Source organism: Taudactylus pleione, unplaced genomic scaffold (genome assembly GCF_031769625.1).
Source record: "Taudactylus pleione unplaced genomic scaffold, aTauple2 ptg000198l, whole genome shotgun sequence".
Lineage (NCBI taxonomy): Eukaryota > Metazoa > Chordata > Amphibia > Anura > Myobatrachidae > Taudactylus > Taudactylus pleione.
The window spans coordinates 12,554,411-12,579,495 of NW_028284600.1; the positions used below are offsets into that span (position 1 = coordinate 12,554,411).

The 25,085-nt window shown below is 41.4% G+C and overlaps 1 protein-coding gene across 1 annotated transcript in view; it reads left to right on the top strand.

Moving 5' to 3' along the window:
* Positions 1–25,085, top strand: part of LOC148518871 (alpha-2-macroglobulin-like) — a 178,041-nt gene that overhangs the window by 95,770 nt on the left and 57,186 nt on the right. The window contains exons 19-25 of the mRNA XM_088476978.1: positions 6,937–7,165; positions 7,245–7,371; positions 9,351–9,469; positions 12,807–12,858; positions 13,112–13,195; positions 16,809–16,985; positions 23,923–24,004. Of these exons, the coding sequence (XP_088333104.1) occupies positions 6,937–7,165; positions 7,245–7,371; positions 9,351–9,469; positions 12,807–12,858; positions 13,112–13,195; positions 16,809–16,985; positions 23,923–24,004 (870 nt within the window). The remainder of the gene's footprint in view (positions 1–6,936; positions 7,166–7,244; positions 7,372–9,350; positions 9,470–12,806; positions 12,859–13,111; positions 13,196–16,808; positions 16,986–23,922; positions 24,005–25,085) is intronic.

Below are 25,085 nucleotides of genomic sequence, written 5' to 3' on the forward strand. Positions count from 1 at the left end.
CAAACAACATTTAGGACAACATAACGGAAAACTTCAGAGTGCATAACAATTCACCCCCCTAAAGTCAATACTTTGTCGAGCCACCTTTTGCGGCAATTACAGCTGCAAGTCGCTTTGGATAAGTCTCTATGAGCTTGCCACATCTTGCCCCTGGAATTTTTTGTCCATTCCTCAAGGCAAAACTGCTCCAGCCCCTTCATGTTGGATGGTTTCCGCTTGTGAACAGCAATCTTCAAGTCTGACCACAGATTCTCAATTGGATTGAGATCTGGGCTTTGACTAGGCCATTCCAACACATTTAAATGTTTCCCCTTAAACCACTCGAGTGTTGCTTTAGCAGTATGCTTCAGTTCATTGTCCTGCTGGAAGGCGAACCTCCGTCCCAGTCTCAAATCACAAGTAGACTGAAACAGGTTTTGCTCAAGAATATCCTGTATTTAGCACCATCCATCTTTCCCTCGACTCGAATCTGTTTCCCTGTCCCTGCTGCTGAAAAACAACCCCACAGCATGATGCTGCCACCACCATGTTTCACTGTGGGGATGGTTTTCTTGCGGTGATGGGATGTGTTGGGTTTGCGCCAGACATGGCATTTTCCTTGGTGGCCGAAAAGTTAAATTTTAGTCTTATCTGACCAGAGCACCTTCCTCCATACATTTGGGGAGTCGCCCACATGCCTTTTGGCAAACCCAAATTATGTCTTCTTATTTTTATCACTAAGTAATGGCTTTTTTCTGGCCACTGTTATATACAGCCCAGCTCTATGGAGTGTACGGCTTATTGTGGTCACATGAACAGATACACCAGTCTCTGCTGTGGAACTCTGCAGCTCCTTCAGGGTTACCTTTGGTCTCTGTGCTGCCTCTCTGATTAATGCCCTCCTTGCCCGGTCTGTGAGTTTTGGTGGGCGGTCTTCTCTTGTCAGGTTTGTTGTGGTACCATGTTCTTTCCATTCGATGATGATGATGGATTTGATGGTGCTCCGGGGGATCATCAAAGATTTAGATATTTTTTTATAACCCAACCCAGAATTGTATTTCTCAACAACTTTGTCCCTGACTTGTTTGGAGAGCTCCTTGGTCTTCATGGTGTGATGCCTCTTGCTTAGTGGTTGTTGCAGTTTATTGGCTGGTACCCACGTGGAGGAGCTACTCATTGGCTAAGCCCACGTGGGTCCCAGCCAATGAGCGGCGGCTAATGTTAGCTGCCGATGACTGGCCGGTGGCACGCGACTGAAGTCTGCTCATTCCCATGAGCAGAAAGTAGCGCAGTGTAACAGCATGCAGTAACATGCTGTTACATTGTATCCGGGGCCCGTCTTGGATTTCTGCGGAGAACATCGTGGGACAGAAAGGTGAGTATTGGATCTTTGTTTACAGGTAATTCCAATAGGATACTTTACGTTGACAAGTGGACGTGAACATCTGGAAACAGGTGAGCATATATGTGTATGTATGTATGTAATAAAGCTTTATTTTACAGGTGTGTTGTGTGTTTTTTTAACCATTTCTTTACAGGTGAAGTACAGGTACCAGTCGGCCTTTAATGCCCCGCATGCTGGTACTTGTGGTTCTCCAAGTACCAACATGTGGGGGAGGCTTGCTGGGACCTGTAGTTCCACTGTAAAGACAATGATGATACATCTATTTTTACACTTCACCTAACACAATCAACCCGCCACCCGCCACCCACCACCAAGGGTTGGCGGGGATTGCCCCGGGTTATCACCCTAGGCCAGGAGTGCCCAGGAGAGGGTGACCCCTTTATTGGGGGGTCACCAACTCCCCAGGGATCCCTGGCCTGGGCTGACTAACGGTCATGGCTGATGCGGCGGCTGGGGGTCCCGGTGAAAGGGCACTCCTGGCTGTGGCATCAGCCCCCCATTAGAAAGGGTCCAGGGCTGGTTTTAAATATACGGTGGAACTCACATATTTTTTTTCTCCGTATATATTTAAAACCAGCTTTGTCCCTGCTGCCTTGTGCTGGTTCTTACATTACAGGGGATCCCTACACATTTTTTTCCCTGTAATGTTAAGAACCTGGACAGGCTGGCAAGCCCGGGGCTGGTTAGTGTTTTGGGGGGGGAACTTACGTAATTTTTTTAAAAACATTTTTCTAATTTTTACATGGGTTTAAACACAAGCAGATGCACATATCTCACTGATATGTGCTGGCTGCTAGCTCGGGAGAGATTTGCAGAGAGAAAACACTGCAATCTCGGGTGACTAATCTCCTGCAAAATGAGCTACTCGGGAGAGATATCTCGTTCTGCTTCACCATCGGCAAACTCGTTTAGCCTCAAATCGCCTGTTGGTAAATTTGGTAGAATAAAAGGTATTAAATCACCCGAATTTGGGCGAATTCCAGCGAGATAAATTACTTTGAAAATCGGGACCATCTCGAATCTTAGTAAAATTACCCCTTAAGTGTTTCAGATTGTGGGTTTTTCTTCTAAGCCTGACCAGATGTCAAAATGGTGTTTGGTGCACTGAGGGCCTGATTCAGAGCCGGACGCTATTTGCGCTTGCTCATTCAGAAAAAGGGACCGGATATTTAAATTGAGCGCTTGCTCTTTCCGGTCTGTTGACGCCTCTATGGCTGAGCGAGCGAACGACACATGCGCTCGCTATTTTGTAAAGACGCCCCCTGGCCGTTTGCATCCTACGTCATCTCCGCTATTTATTAGATTAATCGAGTAAATCGAAAGGCGTCTGAACTGCTCGCAGTGCTTGTGGTTGGATTTTCCTACCGCAACCATGCGAACAGATCAGGCTAAGAGACAACCAAGTGACGTGGCCGATGACGCTGCTTTGTTAATTATGCACACCCTTAAAACGCCCGTTTTGACCGTTTGGCACGCCTGCGTTCGGATCTCCACTCCCCGTTTTCAAGCACCTTCCCCTGTTACCACCCACAAACGCCTCATCCTGTCACTCAAATTAGCAGGCACTCACTATTTTGCGAACACACGATTTCTGACCACACTGACTGGTTGGCGCATGCGCATTACGACCCATATGCATGCGCAGATGTGCGAACATCGCTCGGAGCAAACGAGCGGCTCTGAATCAGGCCCTAAGTCTCTTGGGAAAGGACAGTTTTTTCCTGACAGGATCTTCTGCAGGAGAAACTGAAGTAGGGGATGAAGTTGTGTCATCATGTGCCATGTCAGCTGTCATATTGGTGGCGAGGAAATCTTTGCATCTCTGAAGATCCGTGTCAGTTAGAAAAAAATATATTATGTAAGACTTAAACCTAGGATTATTATTATTATTTATTTATATGGTGCCACAAGTGTTCCGCAGCGCCTTACAAAATATATAAACAAATACTTGACTAAAGACTTACAGTACAATACTATAGAATGCAGGACAAAGACATGAATAATATACATTGCTACATTAGCAACCATAACACCCACATAAGCAGCAGAGCTTAAGCAACCAAGTGTTAGGTGCCCTAGTGGGAAGTAAGAAAAAGATGAAAGTAAAGTAAGGAGATGCACAAGAGGGTAGAGGGACCTGCTCGTAAGAGCTTACATTCTAAAGGGGAGGGGCAGACAAACAGGTGTGACACAGATGGGGTAGTCGGGGAGGAAGGCACGTATAATAATAAGTTCATTTATATAGCGCTTTTCTCCCATAGGACTCAAGGTCGCTTTAAAGACATCAGGAAACAATAGAAAACCACACCGAGATAATTAAATCAACCGAAACCTAGATAGCACAAAAGCATTTTGCAGGGTTGGTGCAGACATTTTGGGAATCACCAGAGCAATGAGAGGTGTTGTGGTGAATAAATTATCGATCCCTAACTCGTTTCTTCCGTATAGGATATCTTCAGAGGGGTGTGGTTCTGAAATCCTATACGGAAGAAACGCGTTAGTGACCGATAATTTATTCACCTCAACACCTCTTATTGCTCTGGTGAGCCATCAGCAGCCTGCTGCCCTCTGCACTGTTTGTGACTGCCGCAACTAGCTAGCACTGTGGCTATTCAGCCTCACATCTCAAAGCACAGCCGCCTGCTACGGAGAGATAGCCGGACAAGTTCCAGCACCTACATTCAAGATATACGGGACGTCCCGGTGCGGCAGCCGCTGACCCCGTGAATCAAGGGTGTACCTCTGGATGGGACATTTTTCCTCGGCATAAGACGGCATAGAGACACGCTACAACTGGTGGTAAGGTATTGATTTACCTCCAATATTTATGCGGCTCTCATTGACAGCTAAAACAGTGAGTTTTTTTGATTGCTTTGCCGTACAGTGTTTGGGGTAATCAACTACTTCGTATCACTATATAGTGCAGGACATGTGAAGACCCCCCCCCCTTTTTTATTCACATTACAAAAGGCTGCACTAGATTGTGCTTATACTCAGTGTATAGATTCAACAAACACATTGTGGAAGAGCTGCAAGATACAGATATAAATCAGAAGTGCTATTATATCGCATAGGGATTATTAGTTTGGATACCAAACAATATATCAATACTTCCGAAACTGGATTTTTTATTTATGAGTTGCTATAGCAATGAAGGAGGGAGAACTAAAATAACATATTTTTCACAAACCCTGTTTTTGTGGTATGGGATTATTGTTTTTTAAATCAGCCGGACGCAGCTGTGTTATATAATGAATGTATTATTGTTTATACATTTTTTATGGTATTATATGTGTTCTATTGGAGAATATCTATTGCTGATAAATGTGTTACTATGTTGCATTCTCACAAGTAACAAATACGATATAAATAATTTATTACTATTAAATCGTTTTGTTTCATATTTGTTATTATCATTATTATACTAATCATCCATGACATTCATCTCTAATGTTTAGATTATTGTTATAATTTTAATTGGGCAACCTTCAAGCGCAGTAATACCTCTCTTCTTAGTACAAGATAATGATAATTAATTTGTAATAATTATCAATTGAAATTAGCAACAGAGAAGCTGCACAAACACATGGCAGTGTAAACATATATAGCACATCTATGAAACATAGTTGCACAACAGTGGTAGACAGGATATCAGTTTAATAAGCTATACAACACTATATAATGATTTCAGTAATCAAGAGCTAATAACCTGAAATAAAAAATCTTAGTAGAAAATATATTAGCAACACACCTTTCCAAAGCCTATTAAGAGTGAAATAGTTGCTGTACATAACAGCTTGGTCTGGTATTAAAAAATAGGGGGAACAAATGCGTGGGGTTCCCCCTATTTTCCAATAACCAGCACCAAGCTGAACTAACCAGTGGGCTGATGTTATAGCTGGGCGATACACAGTGTGGGGTCCCCCTGCCATACCATCAACCAACCCCAAACTGATCAGACCAGGGCTGGAATTCTTTGAAAAGTGGGGACCCCAAAAAATAAATTGGGGTCCACCCTCCAGAGCAACTAACATGACGTTTTGCCTCGATTTGAGATCTGGCTGGGGAACCGAGGTATGCCTCGGTTGACTCAGAACCCCCAAATTCAGGTGTGTTCAGAAAAACCGAACCGCTCATCTCTAGAAACACCCAGCCACCACCAGTGAGGAAGAGGCATGGTTTTACTATATCCTCTTTATCCAAATATTGGAACCTATTCTGGTCGGTTGCGGAAATGGTATCGGATGTAGTGGAGCGATGATTTTCACTGCACCTGCATCCCGATATTGTATGTACAGAGTCACAGTTCAAATTTGGTAGCATAAATGTGATGGGCGTTTCTGGACAGTGACTGGGAGGTAATGGCATTGGCTAAAGAGGCACACGGAGATGTTGCGTCTTATGGGCGTACAATGGGAGTGTCGTGGGCATGTCGGGGAAATCGGTTGCGTACAGAGACATTCAGCCGCTTACATAGGACGCCATACTCAGATGGAGAAGCTACACCTGCCATGGGGTTGGTGCAAGTTTCAATGGTGCAACTGATGGGGGCATCTTAAGATATACTAGGTGGTATTTCAGCATGTCAGATGCTGACAGTGGGCGTCTCAGTCCTGGCAAATTCAGACGCACGGCTGTACACCAGGGAAGGGCTTTGTAGCAGCATTAGCATAAAGGCTGATCTAGAACACATGAGTAGATGTAAAATTATATCTCCTATTCTTATATGACAGTGAAGTAGGTAACTGAATATCAGACAACGGGACTGGCTAGTATATCTCATTATTATTTGCCAGCTGTAATAACTCTGGTTAATAAGATATACAGTAACAAAAAAACTTTGCACAGTCTAGATGATCATCATAAATATCGGAATTAGCGCCCATCTCTGGACCAGGCCCTCTGACATGTTACCTGTCATATTGAATGAACTGTGCAGCGGCTGCATATACTGCATTAGCTGCTTAATTGGATAATACAGCCACACCATAAATTGTAACAATGGGCCTAATTCACAGGGGGATGCAAATCCGGTCACGAAGGCAATCCCGTACACAGAGGATAAGATAAAATATGCTAATATGCTAAAATATGGTAATACCGCAGTGCTGCTCAGAACTAATTAAAGCACTGGGGCCAGTGCAACCGCAATGGAACTCGCAGCCGCTGGCTGGAGCATGCCCAGGAAATGCACATGACATGCCCGCATTTGACAAGCCACTCCCATTACCTCCCATAAACGCTCTCTGACTGTCAATCACTTTGCAAATAAATCATCACTGCTAATCAATCGGTGTGCAGAGCACCTGTGACGGGTGTGTCAAATAAATATGCCTTAGATCTGTAAATATTGGAATTTTGTCCACTTCTGAATCCGATCCAATGAGCATAACTAATTATTGTATCCTTCATAGATCCATTACCTGTAGGGAAGCACAGGTGATAAGTGAACAGCACAACCTTTATGGTAGAAGGCAATTATTTACATCATGGTAATGTTTATTACTAAACAGGTATTGTGTGTGTGTGTTGTGTGTTTTATTTCTGTATAGCTCCCTTGGACATGCTAGTCTAAAGCTGACTGTCCCGGACAGTATAACAACATGGAACGTTGGGATGTTCTGTACATCAGAAGAAGCTGGGTTTGGTCTTTCAGAACCAACGTCACTCGTAACTTTCCAGCCTTTCTTCCTTGACACAACTTTGCCTTACTCAGCCATCCGGGGTGAGACGTTCACTTTGAAAGCTAGTGTGTTTAATTACCTTCCACGAGCCATCCGGGTAAGTTGTCACTAAACCTGGTGACCTGACATCATTTGCTGTCCTCTCCCCACTCACCACAGTCTTCCCCATTTCCCAGGTGACTGTTTCTTTGGAAGACTCTGACAAGTTCATGGCTAAACACACAAACACAACGGAAGAAGCTTACTGTGTGGATGTGAACGGCAGAGTCACTGTATCTTGGGAGGTGACTCTGAAGTCCCTAGGTGGGAATCTGATTAAACTTTAACCAAAACATGAAAAGAATTTTCTATTTAAAGGAACACTATGATGAAAATTGGGCATATTTGATATATTATTGCTAAGTTTAAGGAGGGTATAGTTGTTTGTTTTCTTTTGATAAAACATACACAGTAGCTGTTTAGCTTTTTACATCACATTCAATGATTTATTTGTTTGTTTATTTGTGTATTTAGTTGTGGTGTTACTACTTATCAGCTTCACTTAGGGCCTGATTAAAAGTCAGTGGCTTAACTAGGGTATTTGGAGCCCAGGGCAAGTTAAAAAACAGCCCCCTCCAAGTATGTGCGCGTGCTGAAAAAGTGGACGTGGTCACATGCCACAAGGTACATTGCCACTGGAAAACGGGGATGTGTCAACATGACAGACCACCGTTTCTCGTCACTCTGGAAACATTCCTTCCCATTCCATATGCACCTTAATGCCCCAAGTAGTAGTGCCCCTCTTACAATGCCTACTGTAGTACCCCTTTATGCAGTGCCTCCTGTAGTAGTGCCCCTATACGGTGCCCCCAGTTGTGGTCCCCCTATTTAGTGTCCCCAATAGTGCCCCTTATACAGTGCCCCCAGTAGTGGTCCTCCCTATGCAGTACCCCCAGTAGTAGTCCACCCTATGCAGTGCTACTTATATAGTGTCCCCAGTAGTAGTGCACCCTATGCAGTGCTCCTTATATAGTGTCCCCAGTAGTAGTCCCCCCATGCAGTTCCCCCAGTAGTTGTCTCCCTGATGCAGTGCCCCCAGTAGTGCCCCGTATATAGTGCCCCCAGTAGTAGTCCCCCCTATGCAATGCCCCCCAGTAGTTGCCCCCCCTAGGTAGTGACCCAAGTAGTAGTCCCCCCTATGCAGTGCCCCCAGTAGTGGCCCCCCTTTGCAGTGCCCCCATTAGTGGCCCCACCTATGCAGTGCCAGTGCCCCTTACATATATAAAGACAAAGACACACAAAAAGAATCCCTGCTTCTGCGCCCGGCGCTGTCCGCTCCTCCTTCCTCTTGGCCCGCTCTGCACTATGGGAGAGACGTCATGACGTCTCTCCCATCACCCACTGCGGGAGCCGGAAGGTGGAGCTCATGAGTGAGCTACAGCCCGGCTCCAGCAGTGGGCGCAGCAGCCAATGAGAGTCTGTGTGACTCGCATATAGAATGTGGTCAAGTACTTCTAATTTGTAACCAAAGCAGCTTACTTAAAATAAATTGTCTTAAATCATGTGTGGTACCAGAAAGCGCTACAAATTAAATGTAATAAATACAATAAATATGCTTAAAATGATAGCAAATTATATATAATAAAATATGTAATAAATGTATAATAAAAATGGATCTGCAGGGTGTAATCAGTTAATAGGACACACATAAAATGCACACTTAAAAGATGTTTATAGCCCCTTTTGTATGAATGTGATGATTAACCTCTCGGGTTCCAGCACAGTAAGTACACAGTCTCTCCCCACTCACCTCACACGTGAAGGAAGGCACCCAGCAAAAGTGATTTTACTCTCTTGTGGAGACTCCCCTGGGCAATCCGCTAACAGCGCTCTAGATGGAGCAGAGTGATCGTACAGCCACTTACAAAAAGCCGGACGGAGTGAACACCGCTGACCCTAGGAGCCGTTATCTCAGTCAGGAACAACAACAGCACATCGTCTAGCTGCACTGACTGTGAACAGAAGATCACTCGGTAGAGTAAGACGGGGAACCCGAGAGGTTACTCGCCACATGCACTACACTAACCAGTGTCCTGGGCTGCGTTAAGTTTATTGTGGGTGGGAAGAGACACTGCATAGACCAGCATCTAAGATATTTTTGGACCCATAAATTCTAGTATTTATAATGCAAATCTAAAACTGCATAATTGGCTGTGAAAATCACAGAGCACCTTCAGCATCTTAACCCATGGAATAGCTCCACATGCTGAACTCACGTCTCTCACCTAATTTTATTGTTTCAGGGGAAGTGAACTTTACGGTCAGTGCTCAGACTCTGCCGGGGGGAGGTCTATGTGGCAATGACATTTTGAATCCAACACAAGGGAGAAAGGACACAATCACCAAAAATATCCAGGTTGAGGTGAGACCATAACAGCAAGAAGATGGCATTGGAGGACAACATTTGTTAAATATAACTGTTATGAACCACACTAAACTTGTTAGAGGTTCTGAAGGTTAGTCAGCCTGGTTCGGCACAACTTATCCCGAGTTAAGGGATGACCAGTGCAATCGCCCCCACCTGTAACACCTCCCACTGCTCTGTCCAGTACCGCTTGCCGAGCCTGAATAACACCACGGACGCACATCAGGCAGTGAGAGGACACTCAAAGATACCCTGGTGCCCTTTACGACACCTGTATTGAATAGATCTAAATAATGTTCCAGCAGCCACAAACCAGCATAAAAGGAGGTTGTCACTCTCCATACAAAAAACAAAAACAAGTATTATGCAGTGGCGCTTAGAACAATATATGGCACATCAAAAGTTTAATAGAAACAAATTTATTACAAATAGCAATTTAAGAGAGTAAGTTAGCATCTTCCAGGTATATAAATATAAAATAATATATATAAACAATTATGCAAAATCAGTCGTACAGAGCTCCAGAGGGATTGTCTAGTGTGTGCCGCCCGACCGATAAGTCAGCCCGTCAGCTGGGGGGTGGCGGGTCGCATTTCTGGGCACACACATCTTTAAGTGTGTACCCATCTTAAGAATGGTCTACAGTTGCTTGCATACAGTGGCAGTAACCAGAATGCCTTTTTGGGGGTTAAAGATGGACTTAGGAGGTTGGTGATTTGTCATGAAAATAAATCCCAATCATAAAGTTATTTAATAGAAGCATTCATGATCCAGACTAGACACTGTCTATTTGAGCATAATTTCACTCTCTCTTTAATAGCACCCAGGATGAAAAAGCTATCGGGCTTTCTTATTTTCGTCAAGCATGCGACATTCCGTCCCCTATTCCTTAGGCTGAGGCACTGCAAGCCAATCTGGAAAGCGAGTAGTGGGTTTGCAAGACGTCAATGTAACAAGTTCTTTTGCTTTTTAAAAGTGCATTGACAGAACACTGATGACAATTTTTGTCCACTTTGTGAGAGCTGATGTAAGGGGTGGAATAAAATCGACAGTTTTGACAAGAACCAAATAATTAATGAATCCCAAAAATTGTGGTTGTGGGGCTTTTAATAACTTTTTCTTGACATTTGTGAAGCCCATTAACATCAGTGGTGTAGCCACTGTAGAACCTTAGTGAGGTTTTGTAGATGTTACAGTGATGTCATCCAGAGATTCCATGTAAGGCTTAGTCCATGGCAGACTAAGATAGCAGATGGTTGGCAAGGAAGCAATTCTAAACATTAGCTTATTATAGCAGTTAAGGGGAGAGCTACTTTAGTCTTTCATGTCCATTTGGAGGTAAAGCATCTGCAATGTCAGTTTTGCTGAATCTCTCACCACCTGAAAAATTTGCACAGATATTTTCAGTTCGGGACAGAAAGCTGACAGTGACCGTAAATGATTGCACATTCATACTGTGATACTTTTCTTGGCTACCGGAATCATTGGCATTGTCCAAGGACTCCAATCAAGTTTGGTCAAAATTCCAGTCTTTTCCAAATGATTTAGTTTCTTTCAACCCTTGGATGTATAGGGTACTGAACGTATCTTGTAAAATGTAGGATCTATGAGTGTGAGTTTTCCTTTTATCCGTTGTATGTCCAATTCCATCTTGGAAGAGAGACGCTGGCTGTTTGAGGACTGAACCCAAGATCAGGGGAATGGACAGTTGAGGAATTATCCCACGTGAAATTGTTTTCTCTCCCATGTATGTTCTCTGTAATGTTTTTGCTTTACTCAATTTGAGATCTTTGAAGTATTGCTCATATTCACTCTGGGACATAGCAGATACTGCTGATCCTGCGTCCAAATCCGTATTTTGCACATGTTTTGTTGAGTCAAATTGTCTATCACCCCCCATTTACATTCTACATACTGTATATGGCTGCCTAGTCAGTTCTCATAATTACCACCACATTGTCAACATTAGACACGGCCTTGTCTACTGCTTGTATCTCCATGTCATCTCTAGTGGCTATCGCTATATACACAGCTACTTTTGCTGCATGTTGATTTCATTGGCAATTCCACCTACCAATCTATCTCTCAAAGCATAATGTAATCCTTTCAGAAACTGACAGGCTTTTCAGTTCTGCCATATACAGTAAGCAGCAATGAATTCCCCCTAATTTTGATGGTGTTTGTGAAGCTAAAGCAGTCTGAAATCAGCAGGAGCTTAGGAGGACCAATTATCTTGCATGATCTTTGCAAATGAATTTGTTAGCTGGTTACACAGGGGAGGTTAGACTGCATAGTAATCCATAAGCTTCTCCCCATGGCTCTAAATAGAACTGGCACTCACTTATCCTCCTCAATGTAATTTGCAACAAAGCACTGCTCCCATCTATACAGTAGCCAATCATCATTTGCAATCAGTATCAGACTGGGGCATGAAGGGTCCATTGGGGAGAACAGTGGTAGGGAGGGTTGTGGCTAGCCACCAGAATTGGTGTGACCATCCACTACAGAGGGACGTGGTAAGCCATTAGAGAGGACATACTGTAGCTAGCCTGTCAAGAACAGAGCCCCTTTATAAAGGAAGGAACAGGGGGTTGTCAGGATTGCCCACTCCGATTGGCAGGAGGGCTAATCTTGGTGTAGTTGCCAGAGAAAACAAACCAAGCACCCAAGTTCATCCATGTTCTTGCTCATCCATGTTACTGGCCATCTAATAAAGTAACAATGGATAATCTGAGTGCATGGTCTTGAACCTGAGCCCAGAGGAGGGGCACTCAGGTGGTGAGACACACCAGGGATTTTCCCTGTACACCTTTGGGCCAGTTTGACCCTATTTGAAAAACAAAAGTTCCCTACAGTACATATACTGACATTTTCTTGGTTCAATAAATTCCTCTTAGCCAGTCTCTTATACTAAGCAATAACTCTTGCATAAGAAAATCCAGAGACCAAGATTGCAGTAGTAGTCTGGCTTGTTAACTTCCTGAACCCAAAACAAGTTGGCCATCAACTATCGATGGTTCGAAATCATAGACTCCCGATGGTCAATGGTTTTACCATTGGTGAGTGGAGGGAGGGGGAATGGTAAAAGTCCATCATTTTTCTGTATTGCACATGTGTGGGCATAGTATCTGTTTTTTTGCACATGAAACCTCAATGGCTTCCCCCATTGCTTGAAAACTATTGATGGTTAACTTGCCGACCTACAATCCTAGAATAAGGTAAAACAAGCGTTCGTTACAGCATAGCAGCTTCAACGGTAATGTGGCATGACAAAAAAATGTACATTCAAAACAAATAAACTGCTAACTCTTATGCTTATCTTCTTTTTTTGTAGCCAGAGGGCGTACAAAAAGAAGAGACGCAGAGCGCTATGATATGTGGGAAGGGTAAGTTCAGAATATTTTCACTTCTAATTTAATTTTGAGACACTTACCACAAAGCCTGTATTGATTTGTTTTTTAACTATTCAAACTATTATAGAGAAATGTGTGAGATTCATTTGTATTTTCTATTATAATAAGTATTACTAGGAATACACAGCAGAAAAAACAACAGCACAGTTATAAAGTTGCTCCTGTTTAGAGCAGTGGTAATATACAATACAAAAGTTTGTCTCTATGCTCTAATCTCTGTACACAGGTTCTGACATAACGGAAAAGATATCTCTGAGACTCCCAGGCCATGTGGTGGAAGGTTCTTCCCGTGCTTACTTCTCAGTAATTGGTGAGTTGATCACATCTTCTTAGTGTATCCGGTAGCAGAACCACAGAGGAGAATGGGAAATGGTTGTGGATGTCATAAAGTAGTGGGAATTGCAATAGCCACAGAAGCCAGATTTACTACTCTCTGCTAATGTGAGTCTCTAATTCATGGAAAGACAGATCAGAACGGACTTATGCAAAAATGTGTGTGTGTATATATCTCCCAGGATGTTTGTCTGAGTCTCTAGTCATGGGTTCCATCCTTTAGTTTCTGCGTCAAGGGCTGGCATTGTTTTCTGTGCGATTGGTTCCAGGCGCTCTCAGTTGGGAATTCCAGTTCTGTATCCTTGTACAGATTCCAGTTCAGAGTGCCACTCCACATTGTTGGGATTGCCATGTACGTCTGAGCTTTAAGCTACTAGTCCGTATCCACTCCATGAGGAGACCTCTTAGCAAATCTCCTAGCTTTACTTAAGCTGGCCCCAAGGGTCCCCTGATGGATCTTAAACCTGAATATTCCGTGACATATAGAAAGCACAGAGGACACTCACCAATATCCAAAAGAAGTTTGTGTTTATTTACTCACATCAAATACAGTGTAGAAACCTAGTTCCCAAAGGAGGGAACCTGGTGGCTTTCAGAGTCCCAATACGATCAGCCATATTCACATGTGGCTGGAGGCCAAAGATGATGACATCATGCAATGTGCATTCCAGCGAGGAACGCATGGGTCCCAGAGCACAGAAACCTATGTGGAGGAAAAAATTAAGAAAGGATTAAAGAAAAATGTTATCAAAATCCCCAAACAAAGGCTAGCAGTGTAGTTCAGCTCAGAGAACATATCTAAGGGGCTCTGGAAAAAAAATAAAATAAAATGAAACATATAAATGGAAACATATAGGTAAAATAAAAAAATAAAGTAATAATGAACAATAAATGGAAACAAATAGGTAAAATAAAAAAATAAAATAATAATGAACATAAAATATAAGTAGTGCACTGAATATACAAATAACATAAAAATATCAAAACAAAAATAAATAGTATTTATAATACTTCAAATGTAGACACATTATTAAAATTGTTCTCCTAATATGGACAGATAGTGTATGGAACCTTGTCTTATAGTGCAACTTATAATGACACCAAAATATCAATGTAAATATTCTTGGTAATATAAAAAATGTCAAAGATGTTCATTTAAGAAACATATTAAGTGGAATGGATTTGTTCAGTCTTTTTGGTGCAACAGTGTTGAGCTTGTAAATCCATCTGGACTCACATCGGGCCGGATGCACTAATATCTATTATGTACTCAAGCCCAGGAAAATGCAGTTTACAGGGGTTTGACCGCATTTCTTATATGCACCAAACTTCAGAAAGCAAAACTTTCCGCAGCTTGGAACCGCCAGAGTGGGCATGTTGCCCATTGGGCTTTTTTCGCTAAGTGCTCTAAGAGGGATCCAATTGGAACGCTCTCAGCACTGGATAGAGAGGATTCCGATTTGAATGCTCTCCTTTGATCTCGGTTAAGGTTATCATAATATATTGTAGTTATTGTGTAGTAGCATGCATGTCATATCATAGACGTAAAAAGTTTTAATGCTGGCATTGTGAGAGCACAGGTCACATGTGCTAGGTTTAGTAAGCCTGGACTCAGGGCCTGATTCAGAGCCGCTCGCTAGATGCGATCGCTCACACGATGTGTATGCAAATTGCGTAGGCAGTACTATCACACATCAATGCATTAGCACGCCCAGTATTTCTTAGAGAGCGGTCACATAGTGTATGCAGACACCCACCAGCCTGTTTTAAGACTCCCACTTGTGCACGTCATGTCCAGGAAGTGTATGCAACCATCGGTACATCAGATGCAATCGCAGCGCTTGAGGTTGACCATACCCTGCCGCAAGCACTACGAGCACTTCAGTGTAAAAACAAGCCAGGTGACGTGTACTATGATGCTGTCTTATAATTATGCACACCTCTAAAACGCTGTTGTGATGCTCAGGCGCACCTGCGTTTGCACCCCCACTCCCCCGTTTGTAATGGGCAGCCCCTGTTACCACCTACAAACTGCTTCCCCTGTCACTCACTCTGCTGGGCTGTCTATGTGCAGCGAGCGAACACATTGTGAACTTTCGCTAAGGTATGCACATGCGCACAAGGCATACACAGTGCATACCATCGGCAGCAGCGAGAGTATGCATCTTAGCGAGCGGGCTCCTCAGTATGGTGTTGAATCGAGAAAAAATGGTCCAACGAAATGGGTTGTGTGTGTGCAAGTCAGTATGAAAGCTAAGCCAAGAGATAGTAAATGGGTTCCAGCATTTCACAGTGCAGTGGGTGTTTAGAGGGGTTAAAGACCAAATCTACTTTTCCAATCTGCGACTACAGTACTTATTTTGGCAATATCCCCCTTACCTCTGATGTGGTCTGTGCCTATTACTCTGGGGAGGAGGGTCTGAGATCTTGTGACACGATCTAAAAAAGCATCACTAGGAGGAGGGGGGCCAGTGAAATCGCCTTTTTATGATGATTGAGTAATAGAAAAGATTACTACCTGCTGTTTTAGTCGTCACTTCTGGGCTGACGTTTTTGTGCCAATTTTCTAGTAATTGATGTTGGTATAAAAGGGAGCTCTGGTGACAGTATCTGGTTAGATCTTGTCCTATTTACCGCTGAATGCTGTTGAATTGGTTGTAGTTGTCTTGACAAAGGTATCAATGTGGACCGAAAAGTCAGCCTACTGTACCCTACACTGTATTTGATGTGAATAAATAAACTAAAACTTCTTTTGGATATTGGTGAGTGCCATATACACACATAACACTTCTATCTATATATGAGTTTGTTTATACAGTGTAGGTCCCTCTTATGCCACCAAAACAGCTCTTACACATTGAGGCATTGACTCTACAAGACGTATGAAGGTGTCTTGTGGTATCTGGCACCAAGTAGTTAGCAACATATCCTTTAAGTCCTGTACAGTAAGTTACGAGTTGGGGTCTTCATGGCTCAGACTTGTTTTTCCAGCAAATCCCACATATGCTCGATCGGATTGAGATCTGGGGAATTTGGAGGCCAAGTCAACACCTTGAACTTTTTGTCATGTTCCTCAAACCATTCCTGAACAATGTTTGCAGTGTGGCAGGGCGCATCAACCTGCTGAAAGAGACCACTGCTATCAGGGAATAATGTTGCCTTGAAGAGGTGTACTTAGTCTGCAACAATGTTTAGGTAGGTGCTACATGTCAAAATAACATCCACATGAATGGCAGGACCGCATCACACTGCCTCCACCATCTTGCCTTCTTCCCATAGTGCATCCTCGTGCCAAGACTTGCTCAGGTAAACAACGCACATGCACCTGGCCATCTACACAACATCAAGAACTGAATATTCACTTCCTGCCTAATATATTCCACCCCTTGACAGGTGGCATTGTAACAAGATTGTGTGTATAAGTGTGTTTATTGCTGCGGTTGTGTGAACTGGGTGATTCTAGCATCACAGCTGGTAAGCCTGTCGATGAGTGCCCATTTTTTGGTAAACTGTATACAAACATTGTTTCACAATGTTCTGTACCATCAATCAATACATGATATTGAAAATCTGCTATCACTCTCTTTTAGGGGATACCATGGGCACAGCAATGCAGAATCTGGGGAGCCTCCTTCAGTTGCCATATGGATGTGGGGAGCAGAATATGGTCCTTTTCACCCCTAATATCTACATTTTGGAGTATCTCAACAAAACTAGTCAGCTGACCCCAGAGATTAAATCAAAGGCCCTGAGCTACCTGGTCACAGGTACAGTAGAGAGCTTATTACACTCCTATCCCTCTTTGTGCTGTTTGTCAGAGCACCACACGCAAATCATTCTCTGTCCCTCTTTTCACATTAATTTAATATCACAGAAATGTATGAAAAGTAATTCACAAAATTCTCCAAGACCTTAAATACGCAATTTTTTTTGTAAAATATAAAGTAAAATGTGAAATGCTGAAATTTACTAAAATACAATTGTAAAAAAAAAAAAATACAGAGAGGGAGCCCTGCGATAATGTCACTATCTGGAGATGGCATTATACAAGCTTCCCTCCATTTTCCCTACTCCTGCTCAGACCTTTTTGCTTGCTGACAAGGAAAGCAGAGCCCGGAGTAGGCTTCTGTGATCAGCCTGTGAGTCTGATAGACTACAGGCTGATCACAGTGAAAATAAATAGTTAAAATAAAAAATAAATCAAATAAAACTTACATGCACCCAGGGAACAATGACCGGTGTCTCCTTCTGCGTGATCCGGACAGCTATCTGTGTGACCTCAGCTGAGATGCCGGCCGGGACTTTCACAGCATGTCAGCTGGCTACCGCACAGATCAGTTGACCGGATCACACAGAAAAAGACACCGATCACTGATCTTGCTTCAGGTAAGTTGAATGGATATACACTGCTAATGTGCAGAGAAAGCTACTGATAGCCCTTCATTATAAATCATATAAGTGTTATAACTATTTACTGTGATTTATCCTCCCTATATCACACCCTACACTTCAACTTATTGTGAACACACGCTTTCTATACCTAATCTTGTATATCAACTTATTGTAAACACATGCTTATTGGAGCTGAGGAAATGAACACTCATTGTGAGTTTGGTTATTTATGTTAGCTATGTAAACTACAATCATAGCATCTGATCCTCTATCTGGATTAACGAACGGAAAGATCAATAATAATAATATACTGCCAATTACAGTAAATGTACCACATGGAGTCTGTTGTGTGACCACATTACAAACTGCTAATTATCTCCATAGATTTGGAATACAAAACACATTGTGGTTATATTGATGATATTAGAAATACCATAAGTGTACTCTGAATACATTTTAGTATACAGACATACAATGAGCTGCCTATTATATTTAATAGAGCATGTAACTATTAAACAAGCCGTTCATTGTGTAGATAATAAATAAATGAGGCCACATATTTGTGGCTACAATAACGAGGCTGCTCATTCTATTTAACTATTCTAAGAGGGGCTATAAAATTGGACTGCCTATTGTGTCAAACAATATTAGCATACAGCTAGACGTAAGGGCAACAATTTGTAACAGGGCCACTTGCTATGTATAAAACGCATTATCTATATAAAGAAGTAATCAGAATATAGTCTTATTATACCACCAGTGGCTTGAGCAAATTAATACCACTCACTCGCTGGTTATATATTTGAGGACCGTACAATGGTATGATCACTCATAGAGGTTTGGAGATAATTAGATACTATTGGTGGATCAATGTACTGTAGCTACATAATAACTATCAATGCTTACAAGAAACATTGTTGCAGATTGATCCCAGCAATGATCTATTCATTCTATACAGACTCTAATATAGAGCGCTCCCAATATATTCTTGCCTTGTGAATATACTGTAACACAATTGTACTTGGGTTGCTTAAGGTATATTAAACGGGCCAATTCTGATTTCAGCCTTTTAACCAGGAGATCCTATAATGCTCCAATTATCCATCCTTTAGATGATAGTGGAATACAATATTAAGTAGTGATACAAATCCATCTTTTATTGGAACTATTATAACACAATGGGCTCAATTCAATTCAACGTGAATTGATTAGTGCAGGGGGATGTGGATTGAAAGATCTAGAGTAAAAAGGTAGACAATGTCTAGATAGACACCAGATGTTAGACAGTCAATAGGTCCACAGGGACTAAAGGTTGACAGTGACAAAAGGTTGACACACTAAAGGTCGACATGTTTATGGTCGCCATAGTTATGGTCGACACATGTTTTTTTGTTTCTAACTCTAATCTTCACCCTAACCCTCCCCTTGATGCCTAACCCTAACCCTCCCTCCTGGTGCCTAAATCTAACTGTTGAGGTAGGTGCCTGACCTTAACCATCCCTCCCAGTGCCTAACCCTAACCATCCGGTAAATGCCTAACCCTCCCTCCTGCTGCCTAACCTTAACCGTCATGGTAAGTGCCTAACCCTAACCATTGGGGTAAGTGCCTAACCCTAACACTCCGGTAAATGCCTATCCATAACTCTAAACCTAACCCTAACAAAACAAAAAAATCACGTGTCAACCATTTATGTGTTGACAATTTTCATGTCGACCCTTTGACCCTGTCGACCTTTTTAACCAGTTGGCCTTCTTACATGTCGACATTTAGTGTGTCAACCTTTTGTCCCTGTTGACCTATTGACTGTCTAACATCTGGTGTCTATCTAGACATTGTCGACCTTTTTACTGTAGATCTTTAGACCGGATCCCGTGTAGTGAAGGATCTCTCTGAGCTATTCAATTCAGCAGGCTGTCAAGCCCAACTGAAGGACTTCTTCTCGCACCCCCTTCTGGGGTGCAAGCAGAAATACGCCAAAACTGCTGGTGTTGATGCCGTTTTCTGCCCTTAGCCTGGCGGAAACAGCATTGCGCCAGACACTTATGTCAGAGAATGCTGGTTCTCATGACTAAACACCATGTTTAAGGCGCGAGAATGGACATTCTCCGACATAACAGCGGGCTGAATTGAATAACTCCAGGAGCTTTTTCCCAGCTCTATTCAATTTGCATTGAATAGAATTGAGCCGAATAAGTGCGTATATCATCCATCATTCAGGGTAATGGTCACATTAAAATCAACTCTCAATAAAGGATTTTTGACCAGAGTCCAAGGGAGACTTGCTGACCTATTTTATATTCACTTTAATCTATGTCTTTACACTTCAATTGTACTGTTTGTTTATATAATTCTGAGAAATTATTTTTAGCTATTTTGCTGCTTGTTGTTTATCTAATTACTAATAAGAGTTAAGTTTTATTAGTAATCAAATATAGTTGTTAGCAGTAGCACCCTCATGGTGTTTGAATTATGTCATTATAATTTGAATACATTTGAGGTTTCATAATTAATATTATTAAAAAAAAATTATCTACTGTAAATACCTGTGCAGTTTATACTATAAATACCTGTTCAGTTTATACTATAAATACCTGTGCAGCTTATACTATAAATACATGTGCAGTTTATACTATAAATACATGTGCAGTTTATACTATAAATACCTGTGCAGCTTATACTATAAATACCTGTGCAGTTTATACTATAAATACATGTGCAGCTTATACTATAAATACATGTGCAGCTTATACTATAAATACCTGTGCAGTTTATACTATAAATACCTGTGCAGTTTATACTATAAATACCTGTGCAGTTTATACTATAAATACCTGTGCAGTTTATACTATAAATACCTGTGCAGCTTATACTATAAATACATGTGCAGTTTATACTATAAATACCTGTGCAGCTTATACTATAAATACCTGTGCAGCTTATACTATAAATACCTGTGCAGTTTATACTATAAATACATGTGCAGCTTATACTATAAATACCTGTTCAGTTTATACTATAAATACCTGTGCATCTTATACTATAAATACCTGTGCAGTTTATACTATAAATACCTGTGCAGCTTATACTATAAATACCTGTGCAGCTTATACTATAAATACCTGTGCAGCTTATACTATAAATACCTGTGCAGCTTATACTATAAATACATGTGCAGCTTATACTATAAATACCTGTGCAGTTTATACTATAAATACCTGTGCAGTTTATACTATAAATACCTGTGCAGTTTATACTATAAATACCTGTGCAGTTTATACTATAAATACCTGTGCAGTTTATACTATAAATACCTGTGCAGTTTATACTATAAATACCTGTGCAGTTTATACTATAAATACCTGTGCAGTTTATACTATAAATACATGTGCAGTTTATACTATAAATACCTGTGCAGCTTATACTATAAATACCTGTGCAGCTTATACTATAAATACCTGTGCAGCTTATACTATAAATACCTGTGCAGCTTATACTATAAATACCTGTGCAGTTTATACTATAAATACCTGTGCAGTTTATACTATAAATACATGTGCAGTTTATACTATAAATACATGTGCAGTTTATACTATAAATACATGTGCAGCTTATACTATAAATACCTGTGCAGTTTATACTATAAATACCTGTGCAGTTTATACTATAAATACCTGTGCAGCTTATACTATAAATACCTGTGCAGCTTATACTATAAATACCTGTGCAGCTTATACTATAAATACCTGTGCAGTTTATACTATAAATACCTGTGCAGCTTATACTATAAATACCTGTGCAGCTTATACTATAAATACCTGTGCAGTTTATGCTATAAATACCTGTGCAGTTTATGCTATAAATACCTGTGCAGCTTATACTATAAATACCTGTGCAGTTTATACTATAAATACATGTGCAGCTTATACTATAAATACCTGTGCAGTTTATACTATAAATACCTGTGCAGTTTATACTATAAATACCTGTGCAGTTTATACTATAAATACCTGTGCAGTTTATACTATAAATACCTGTGCAGCTTATACTATAAATACCTGTGCAGCTTATACTATAAATACCTGTGCAGTTTATACTATAAATACCTGTGCAGTTTATACTATAAATACCTGTGCAGCTTATGCTATAAATACCTGTGCAGCTTATGCTATAAATACCTGTGCAGCTTATGCTATAAATACCTGTGCAGCTTATGCTATAAATACCTGTGCAGTTTATACTATAAATACCTGTGCAGTTTATACTATAAATACCTGTGCAGTTTATACTATAAATACCTGTGCAGTTTATACTATAAATACCTGTGCAGTTTATACTATAAATACCTGTGCAGTTTATACTATAAATACCTGTGCAGTTTATACTATAAATACCTGTGCAGTTTATACTATAAATACCTGTGCAGTTTATACTATAAATACCTGTGCAGTTTATACTATAAATACCTGTGCAGTTTATACTATAAATACCTGTGCAGTTTATACTATAAATACCTGTGCAGCTTATACTATAAATACCTGTGCAGTTTATACTATAAATACATGTGCAGCTTATACTATAAATACCTGTTCAGTTTATACTATAAATACCTGTGCAGTTTATACTATAAATACCTGTGCAGTTTATCTCCCTTTTTGCTATGAGATACAATTATTATGCAGATCCAGCAAATGGTTGCCATTGTCCATGCATGTAAGCCGAAATGAGCATGCGCAGCGATTGCTTTGCGATTACACCCCACAGAGGATCCATTCGCAAAGTGAGTGACAGGTAGCGTTTGTGGGAGGTAACAGGGAGGGGGGGTAAGGCAAAGGCAGACGTGTATGACTGTTTAAATGCTGTTCGGTAGGCATGCATAAATTAGCTATTGCAATCTCCCACGCAGCAGGAGAGCTCTATGCGTATCTGGAGAGACACTGTGTTTGAGGCAGGTCAGACCTGCCTTGAACAGCTGCATGGCTGTTCAAGGTGCATCAATGTTACCAATGTTTACGCTGGTGTGTCACATCAGACGGATAACAGAAGGAAAAGGCAGCTGGGCGTCCCTATGTTCGGGTAAGCTTTGGAAATATTAGCATAAACAGCTGCGATCACATTAGCGTAAATCTCTGAATCAGGAATGCACTGGAACTGCAGAGCATTATACCATTCATACATACTTTTTGCTGTCCCCGACTGGGAAATCCAGGAGGGGATGTCCTGGTTACCAGTGTGGCAGGTGTACACAAGCAGTTTGCATTATCACAGCCCCGCTGAAGCATGCTACTACAATTCTGAGCAAATTAAGTCATGACACCTTTCCCCCTGTCTCCAAGCCCACATCAGTGGAGGAGTAGGGTAATCTCCTGGGAATCTGGGAATCTCATGCACATGGGGATACAATTCAACTACCACCCACCTACTACTGCATTTTATGTCATACTTATCACTTAAAGAGGTCTTTCACAATTCTTAAGAAGTTATTTAAATCTCTAAGGGTGGGATGTACTAAATATCTGCAATAAGGTGCATCCCACCACTTAATGAGTACATACCGGCGTTAATTACAACAGTATGTACATAGAAATTGCGATTAAAATCGCAAAGGACAGCTCTCCCGATAAGAGCTGTCCTTTGCGATAGCTAGATGCTAGAGGGACTTCTGGGGTTGTTACCCAGAAATCCCTATGCGTAGAACAGCGTGCGCCACCACAGGGGACACTGGGATGGATCTTCTATTGGGTAACACCATCTAAAGATACCCACTGGGTCCAGAATGTATCACATTCCGGAGCTTGGTCCATATGGAAATGTGGGCAAATCTCAGAAAGCAGCATTTTCATTCTTGGTACATATCGCCCAGTATAGATGCACTTTGGTGGGATGTCTTCCTTGAGCACCGGATCCTGCTAAATAGAATGAATTGTGTAGGCTTCAAAGGGGGGACCCTTCCTAAAATACTATTATTTTGGGTTTCGTAAGTCTCTTAAACACAGTGGAAAACCTTTTTAAGGTCGACTCTTATTCACTGTTCTCAGATTTTTCATTACCTTTACTTTTATCTATGGGAATGAAGGAGGACAATTCCTTCATGCTTTAGACACAGCTGAGGCAGCCATTTTTGTTCCTTATACTGTAACCAATATTGATTCTTATGCAATATTACTGAGACATGAGTCACTCCTAGCAAAGAGCAGTCTGGATTATTCCCTCAGCCAGTAATGTGTAGACAATGGGTAAATGATGTAAGTATTGATAGATTAAAGTGAGATATTACTTTCCTTCTGAGCTTGAGATGCTTTGCTTGTTTACAGGATATCAGAAACAACTGACGTACAAACACCCTGATGGATCTTACAGTGCATTTGGACCACAATATGGAGAAGGAAATACCTGGTATGGACATAACAGGGATTGGGGGGGTGAACAAATGTGAGGAGCTAATACTTTGCGGGGAATTATATACAGAAACATGCTATGGTCCTCTGAGTGCTGAAAATGTAATTACTAAGCAATGGAGTTCTGAGAAAGTTGAAATAATTGGATCTAGTTCCCGGGGTATAGTTACTAAAGTGCGGGTTTTTAGAAGTGGAGTTGTTGCCCACGTTAGTAAATATATACCTCTGGAACTAGATCCAATTATTTCAACTTTTTTTGGTTTATATGGATCTGTATTATACAACCACTTATAATAATGTGATTAGAGGAATCCTAGTTACAGTAAGACATTATTGTGCAATTACAAGTGGGTACCCAAAGTCTCCCTTTTAAATGTAAAGTAGACTGTGTTACAATCCGGTATCATCTATACTAATATTATAAGACAAGATTTTATCTTTCTATTTGTTCCAAGTTGGAGTTAAAATTACTGAACAATTTTCATGAAAACTGCATCATTCTGTAGTGGAAACTCCTAGAAATTCCTGCACTTTATTTCATCTTGATCCGTAAAGTTAAAGCTGAGCAATAACAAAAGCAAAATGTATTGACATCATCAGAGCCGGCCCTAGCCAATTTGGTGCCCTAGGCAAAATTTGGACTGGTGCCCCCTAGCAGATAATCCCACCAGCAATCTTATGTCGGTACACACTAGATGATGTCTAGTGTACCTGACCTCGTCAGCCACTGGAACCGGTGGGGGAGCCGGCATCATCAAGTGCAATACACACTTGCAGATGCCGTCAGCGCTAACAATATCCCCCGTCGGCCCTGCATACAGGGTCGATGGAGGATGTCACTGATGACATGTGGTTATAAAATACATTTTAAAAAAATCTATTATTGTGTGTTCTATGATAAAAATAAAAAAATATTAAAATAAATAACATGGCTATTCACACTTGCTGATCAACGGCATGCGTTCCACAGCGAGTCAGGGTACCTCCCCGACTTGTAGTGCACACATTGCCCAAATTGGACATACTGTATAATCCTACTTTCCCTGTATGGGGTGCACAGGTCCGCACAGCCAATTAGC